At 38.2% G+C, this 8,767-nt stretch overlaps 1 protein-coding gene across 1 annotated transcript; it reads right to left on the bottom strand.

Annotated features, from left to right (window-relative positions):
* Positions 1-3,770: 3,770 nt before the first annotated feature.
* On the bottom strand, positions 3,771-4,568 carry LOC143558214 (uncharacterized). The gene has a single exon (XM_077047097.1). The coding sequence runs from the start codon at positions 4,566-4,568 to the stop codon at positions 3,771-3,773; it is 798 nt and encodes a 265-aa protein (XP_076903212.1).
* Between the last annotated feature and the right edge of the window lie 4,199 nt (positions 4,569-8,767).

The following is an 8,767-nucleotide window of genomic DNA, read 5'->3' as shown; positions in this document are numbered from 1 at the left end:
TTCTTGATACTAAATTGGTCAATCAACTTTTCGCAGTTTATGTTCTTTAATATCCCGTTCTCAACAGATGTCATCGCCAACCCGTGTTCTACCCGGGCAAGACGAGACGATGCAAAAGACACAAGCCGAGACGGTGGCACAATCCTGGACGAGTCATCGTTGAAAAGCAATATGTGGGAGACAACACAAAAAGAAAGACACCGGCCAAGCTCGGACTAAAAAGACCACTATACCGTGGACATCATCCGAGTATGAGACACTTTCACGGGGTGTGGCTCGTGATATCGGAAGATCCCGAAAGAGGTAAGTGTGTAATATTATTTTATTTCTTTTAATAATAATATTAAATTTGTAATAATATTTTTTGAATCTCTTTTTGTAGCCAACTACCAAGATGCTAGCGTTTTTGGACAAAAGTTCATGAAGCTCTTTTTCAACCAGTGGGCAACGGGGAGTGTTGTGGGTAAATTTCTCGATTTGGATCCTGAATGGTATCTTATGTGATATCCTGACGACCGGGATCGTTAGCAGGTTCGGAATCCTGAGCCTTGTTTTATTTGAACTAACCGATATGCTTACAGGTTACTCTTTCGCTAACAACCTGCAACAACTAGAAGACTCATGAGAGAGCTCCAGGATATCCGGCCACAAGGAAAGAAATCGACGGAGGAATTCTTCACTCCATTACAGCCTAGAGCCTTGAACTTCGAGGTATCAGGATCCCAAAAGAATCGTTATGATGATTTCCTACCTATGCAGCCAGCACCAAGAACAAGTGATCCCGTACAGAATATGAGGAGTACAATCACTAGGGATTCAGTCGTGATACCACTTGATTGCTCATGAACCGGATCTAGTATTGTGATATGAATACATTTAGTGATGAATTATGTTAGGCATTGATCGATTATTTTCAGTGTGTGTTGAGAGAGAAATTGGACAGAGTAACAGTATGCAAAATGATAAAACAAGAACTATGTTATAATTTACATAAATACAGGTGTATATATTGGAGATGACTCATCATGTCTCATTCTTAGACATTCCTAACGAATGAACCTCTCATTCGTCTCTATACGTTAAGTCATTCATTAATGTAAGGCCCCTAACCCCGGGAGCCCCACAGTTAGTATTCATACAAAACACTTATTAAAATAATTAAACTTGAAAACGGTTTCTTCCATTAAAACAAACGTCTCAGAGTGTAAATTCAGCGGAAAACATAAATCGTAAGATAAGTTCCCTAAAACCCGGGAATTTTGCCCAAAACCAATTTTAAATGTAATTCATAAAACTATTTAAAATCAAATTGTTCAAAGTACATTCTTCCATCCACATATGCCCTTCACCGTCCAAGTAGCTTCGTGCACGTCCAAGCGATAAGGCATCCTCTTCCTAACCTGAAACTCACACTAACATGCACACAAAGTCAGCTTGAGCTGAATGAGTTCAAGTTTTAAGTAAATAATATCAGTAATAACAAATATGGTAGACATACCAAAAGTTTTTAAAGTAAAAAGAGTGCATCCATTAAGTCATCGTTACCGAAGACTAAACATTCTCATACATACATATACCAAAGATATATCAAGTTGGGGATTTAGTTCTTCGAAAGGCTTTTCAAAATACAACTAATCCTGCTGATGGAAAGTTAACACCCAAATGGGAAGGGCCTTACTTGATTGAATCTGAAGCTGGAAAGGGGGCATATCGTTTGATGAATATGGAAGGTGACATGCTTCCAAGAGCTTAGAATACAATTCATCTAAAGAGATATTTCTGTTGATCAGGATCTTGGATCCTAAAAACTTATTTAGTCCATTACTTGGTAAAATTTTACTTTATATCATATAAATTATGTTAGATTTTTGTTTTGTCATGTTGTAGAAATGCCGAGCAATAGGGCCCTCAAGTAGAAAAAACGGGTTGGCCAACTCTCTCCTAAGTTTAATCGGCCTTGTCGCCAGGTTTATAAGGTCTTCACCTTATGCCATGAAATTAGGGTTTTGACACCCTCGCCTGAAGCGAACAATTATCCGGGTATGATTGGAGGCTGTGGGACTAGTACACTATATGTGACTGACAATTTCATGGCTAAAAATCATATCTTGGTTCATACAAATTAAATGGTAGACGTAATATATGCACAAGTTAAGGTCAATGCCGAGTTAGGCTCGTCACCCGCGTTTATTTGGGCCTGTCAGGCTCGTCACCACGTTTATTTGGGCCAACGCCAAGGAACGACTCGTCGCCCGTATCTAATTGGGCTTGTCCCCACGTTTTATTGGGCTTGTCCCCACGTTTCTTTGGTCTTGTCCCCACGTTTTATAGGGCTTGTCCCCGAGATAGTTGGATCAAGATCCAAGTTTTCTAATTATTCTGTTCTCTTTTGGTTACTTATTTTAACAGGTAAGCAATTCAAGAAGTACTATAAGGATTCAAGATCCTCTATCCTAGCAACACATAAGACAAAACGGAAACCAAAAGAGTTATATTATCAAGTAGCAAACCAAAAGTTGACTCGGGCTTCTCCAGCAACAGGTGGACCATCCACCCGGGTCAAGCCTTTACAAGATTATCGTATGTCTATGCAGAAATTAAATGCAACATCCTTGATCTCCACATATCGCTGGAATAATGTTTTTAATCTGGAATGAAGAATGGTTATAAGGCGCCTCAATGCTATAACCTAGGGATAATCATGAGTCAGCAGGCAATGGTCACATCATCTTCTCTCCAACGGTTGCGATTCGAATTCTCGGGATAAACATGACAGCTGTTATCCGTTCACATCTATCATGTTTAGGGGCAATTGTTGGGACCAGGATTCTTTATCCTTATGGATAAGCTATTCTTGGCAACTGTTTCCAGGAATAAAGATCCTTTAAGGATAAAGGATCCTCAACAGCTGAAGACTTGGTCAAAGCATTAAAGATTGTATACGTTGGAAGGAGTTACAACTCGTTTATACAAGTCATAACCGCTCTAATATTCTCGCAAGGACAATAAATGCTCTTTATGGCTAGTTATTATTTAATTATTCTTCTTGTAACTATATATATGAGCTGATTATATCACATAACACACACAACACATAGCATACAGAGAATCATACTAGCAAGTTCAATATTTTCAAGTAATATTTTCAAGTTCAATATAATCGGTAATGATAGTTTTCACTACCTGAGGTTTTTATGCCGGCGGGATACTAGTTACCAAGGGCTTTTCCTAGTATAAATCTCGGTGTTCATCTTTTGATATAGTCACTTTGATCATATTTGTCATACAAACATCAATCCTTACATACGAATTTGGTTACTTGATCCTTAGACCGATTTTTGACCAAAGCAATATATCTTCTTCATCTAGTGCATTTCTATTTCCGAGATTCAAAACCAATTTGTTAAACCTATCGTTATGATCTTCAAGAGATTAATGAGGAGTCACATGGAATCAAAGTTTGAATCTAGTTGAGAACTAATCACTAACAATTAATGATATATTACTCAACTGAATCAAACCACAAACAAATTATAAATATAAATAAAATGTAAAATTTCTACCAAAAAAATTCTACTATTCTTGCTTGAACTTGAGAAGTAATGACATACACTTCATTATAAAGTACATAAATAAGTCACATGAGGAAGTAATTTGTCTATTTCAAAATTTAATTATGCTCAAATATACATGGTTTACACTTTCATAACTAAAAGCTGCAAGGATACAATTAAAAAGCTACATTAAACATGACACTTTGAAAAATAACATTAGCGAGAAAGAACATTTAGTAGAGACGCTCTTGTTTTGATCAAACTCCTAAACATGCACTCCAAACCATTCTCCATTTCTTGAAAAAGACACACCATATCCTCATTGGAAATTTCAAGCTGATCATTGCCATCCGCGGTTCCTTTCCGAATAATCTTTTGTACGAGTGACCACCTTGATGCCTTTGGCTTTGCAACCGATCCAGATAAGAAGAGCAGCAATGATTTGTATACAGATGATCTAACAACCCCAACATCTCTTACTACTTTAATAGCTGCTAAGAGGTGTCGGTCCATATCTATCGGCTTTATTGTTCCGATCTTCTCATCGATTTGCTTCAAGGATGTCATAGCTTTCTTGGCCTCTTTCTTCAGGTTCTTGATAAATGAAGTGGTTAAGCTTACCTCTCCTTTTCTCCTTCTAATGGCTGACTGAACAACTCTAGCATTTTCTTTCACTTGTGAAACCAAGTCTCTTGTAGAGCCACATATATCCATAAGACTTATGGATTTATCCAACAACTCGTTGACCAATTCTGTGCACTGGTTATGAGTAAGTGCTTGCTGGGTCATTGGCAAACTGAGAACACTGTCAACACATTCGTACAATACTTGCAGCTTCGTTAACGCGCTGCAGATGGTATCCGCAGTAGGAACCGATGAGACCGACACTTCCCATGTTCTGAACTTCTTGATCTCCTCTTGAGCCTGAACAATGACCGGATGTAATCGGGTTGGCAAACTAGTTGTTCGGATATGATGTGTATCCTCAGCTGCTGGAGAAGATGTAGAGGCCATTCTTTTCTTTGGCTTTTGTCATATGACTGAAAAGTTTTGTGATGATAGATGTGGATCCAATGGCTTGTATATATAGAAAGTGGCAATGTGAAGCCAACATGTGCCTTTCCTTGCCAGCTAGGCTCCTAATTTTGTCTTATTTGTTACTGATAAAATAGATGCCATTCTGTTATAGCCATGTCTCGTTATTGTATTACACAGTTGTTTTTTTGTGCAATATCTCTAGTTAAAGTATTAGTTTTGAAGGATTTGCGAAATCAAATGCAGATCATATTAGCTGTCTAATCATTGTGATGACCCATACTTGAAATCTAAATAAAATGATGGATATTGGGGAAAAATTATTATAGAACTTTAAACATAAAGACTTGGAATATGTTGATTTATTAGTGTTACCATTATGTGTAACAATTTAACTATTCACCTAAGTTGCTAAATGTTATTATTATATTATAAAAACCACCTCAAGTGCCATGGCAAACCAGGTAAAAACACATAGGGTATTTTTGTCACATTAGTCTAGATGGTGAACTGGTATGTCCTCTTTCATGAGCTAGTTCTATAGAAGTGCCAACGATCTTAGCCCAACTAGCATGGGAGAGGATTTGGGGTGTAGGTAGCAAGGTCTCAAGTTCGAATATGATTCTAACTGGGTTTTATCGAAGTGGGCCTTCAGGCAACGGGCTACCCAGCGTTGTCTACAATCGTGAGCGCATGAGATCACCTTTTACCATTAGGTTACCCCAGTAACCGGGCTTTATTCGTTGGCCGCTAAAATAAAGGTTCTATAAGAAGTGAGAGGTTTAACCAGGGCTAGCTTCACGTCCTCGGGGGGCCTAAAACTAAATAAAATGTTTGAGGCCTTTTTATTTTTTTTCTTTATGCATATATCGCCAGAGAGTACAAAGAATTATAAAATATGGATGATATCCAGTGATAATGGATATGAAGCAATTCTCCTTCGTTTGTGACCCATCAATGAGTTACTAAGTCCAAAGTAACTATACTTTTAAAATCTTATAATAAATAACTCCTATTTAAAATTGAGACCCTATAAAAATGAAAGCATAAAGCTATGTCCTTATTTAGCTTACCTAGTAGACGGCCTTGGGTGTAACTAGCTAATGGAGACAGACAACCAGACCATGTGGAGATACAAATTTCTAGGATTATATTAATGAATATGAAGAAAGATATAATTGGCTAATGACGGTTAAGATTCTTAAGTTGCAGGTAGACGAGGCGAAACACGTGGGAAGTGAAATGTTTATTTATTTTCTCCGAAAACAATGAAGATGAGATATTTGTGGCATTGAAGATGCCATGTTAGGATGGCTGGGGAACAACTCATAGAAAAGAGTTTTAACCAAAACCTGAAAGAAAAGCATCTCTTGATCCATAATCAATGGCAATATTAACAAACCCGGGGACCCACGCCAGCTGATTCCAAGAAGTGCACATGCATCTTAACAAAAATGATGGATAAATGAGAAAAGTGGCTAGTGATAATGTAAAATGTTTAAATTTACTAGGATTCTTAGGGTTAGGGAGTGGTCACTAAGATTAGTGAAACTATATTCGGCACTGATTAATTCTGTATTGACGCATCAATTTAACCTCAACAACCCTGAAATATCCTAAGATCATGTGTTGAATGGAGCCCATATAAAGGCGTTATATGACATATGATGACACGTCATAACAGGGGTTTTATAGCTAAAAGGGGTGTAGTGAATTGCCCCTTCCATCATTACCACATCATTATTTTTTTCTTTTTTTATTAAAATTAATGCAAATAGCATTTTATTAAATAAAATAAATTAGAAAGACTACATTAAAATTAAAATGAATACATTAAAAAAGCATCACTAATACTAAAAATAAATATACTCTTCGAGCTTATATTTTGTAATAATTTTATCCCTTTTTGTTTCCGCTAGCCTTTGGGCATTTCTTGTAAGGTGGTCGATAGGTTGCTGTAAAAAGCAAGATCTTTTAAGTATATCGGCGAACACCTTGTTGGAATCAGAATTTTGTTGCCTCACCTCGAAACGTTGACTTCCAAGGTCGTGTAAATCGATGAGTCGGTGGTTCATTTCGGTGAATTCTTCGCTAACTTCAACACTCACACCCGCCGCCGACGACCCCCCCCCCCCCTTTTCAACGAATTCTTCTACTGCCCGGTCGAGGCAACTCCACATACTCCTGTTCATTATCAACGACTTCGTCATCGTTTAAGTTGAAGTTCGAGCATCGGACTACGGCGTTTCAGGATCAACCTTTGACGAGGTTTTGGATATTTTTGCTTGGGGCTTACTTCCGGACCCAGCGGGTGGTACAATGTTCCACTTAGCATGATAACGAAGAATATTTCAAAAATTCATATATAAAAAGGTCTTCCGAGCACTTTGGTAGTCAGTCAATGGCGCCGCAATAATTTCAGCATCACTACCCCACGATATATAAAGCTGATTGTAAACCCCTTGAAAGAGTTGGCATCTACCATTTATATCGAACCATTTTCCCGATATAGAATCAGGCGTTCGGTAGTCATGTCCCCTATGCCCATTTCCTTGAAAAAAAGTTCTCGAACCTTGTCCCAAAAAAATGCTTAATTTTTAATAGTTTGCTAAAAAATTGAAAACATATTAGTAACCTTCAATACATTTGTAACCTAAATAAAAAATATATTATTAAACAACACTTACATCACTCGGGATCTTTCGAGACCGCGCACCAAGACGGTGAAAGGGTCAAATACTCCTCGGGGGTCCATAGTTGACTTGTTTTTTTAACACGAGACTCGATCGCGTCTTTCTTTTTGTGTGGCCGTCCTCGTCAGGCTTTGCTCGAACCGGTTTTTTTTAATTTGTGCGAACCGGGTTGTGCCTCCGACTCGTCTTAAAGCACCGGATCGAGTTGCGTCTCCGGCACCGTCTCTTATAGTGTTAGTGGGGAGTTCAGATGAGTTGGTGTGTTAATAGTGGTTGGTTGGTGGGCATCCCTAAATATTGCATGTATGACAACATGTTAGGGTCAAAATTCATACCAGGCGGAAAGGTGGGGTTTGGTTGACTCGATTAGGTGATGTTCGGTTGATTCGGTTGTGAGGTGTTCGGCTGGGCGGTGTTCGGGCGTTGGTTGATTGCAAATTGATTAAAACCAAACATGGAGCAGTTGAATGGATTCATGGTTGGTAGAGAGTGGAAGGTTATTTTTGTTTTGATATTGATAGAAAATTAAAGAATGAGAATATGTGTTTTAAAATGGTATCTTTGATATGCATGGAGGATGAAGATGATGATAAAAAAAAGTTGTTTAAAAAAAAAACTAGCCGTTATCAACGGCATTATTTGACCAAAAGAGAGGAAAAAGGAGAATGCTCGGCGCTGTATGGAAAGTGCCCCCTCACCTCCCCCCCAAGCGCCCATAGCATTACGAGGGCGGTGTTCCTGGTGTTATGGGGAGCCGTGAGGATGGGAAACGCCCCACTACAAGTGGTCCAAGTGTTTGTAATGGTAACTACCCTAAAGAATTTTATTTTTAATTTTAAAACTTAAGCAATAAATTTTAAAAAATTATTACATATTTAAAATTTAAAAGTTCTTGACAAATTCATGTGTCTACTATTTGTTGTAGAGTTGCTTTATGTGCTTGTATTCTCAGCTTTTATTGTTGTACAGTTTTCTTATGCCTCTTCTTCTTACACATGTTTTTGACCACCCTTCAATTTTCACTCCTTCTAGCAAGGGGTGTTCGAAAGTATCCGAATCCGAATTCGTATTCGAATTATCCGATTATCTGTATCCGAACTATCCGAAATTTCGGATATCCGAATCCGGGATATCCGAAAATTCAGATTCGGATATCATTTTTGGGATTTTTCGGATAGTTCGGATATCCAAACTATCCGAAATACAAATTTAATAATTTTTTTTATATATCTTAGATGTGGTTATGTAACCCTAATTTCAAAACAAACACCCATTTCAGTTTTCATCCAACCGTCCACTTCCTTCCCTTTCTCATCTCCATTTTTGCTCCTCTTCACCGTCCATCTGTAGTTCTGCACCTCCGGTCTCCATCTCCATCCTCCGGCACTCTTCCGTCACAAGTCACCACCTCCGTTCTCCGCTTCACTATTCCGTCTGCATCAAATCCATCGCGGCTCCACCACCACGGCTCCAATTGATTTTTCA

Source organism: Bidens hawaiensis, unplaced genomic scaffold, assembly GCF_021521415.1.
Source record: "Bidens hawaiensis isolate Kalapana, Puna unplaced genomic scaffold, B.hawaiensis_p1.1 tig00019361_1, whole genome shotgun sequence".
NCBI classification, from domain to species: domain Eukaryota; kingdom Viridiplantae; phylum Streptophyta; class Magnoliopsida; order Asterales; family Asteraceae; genus Bidens; species Bidens hawaiensis.
Note: the sequence above shows the minus strand (reverse complement) of the source record. Positions and strands in the feature narration are given on the sequence as shown.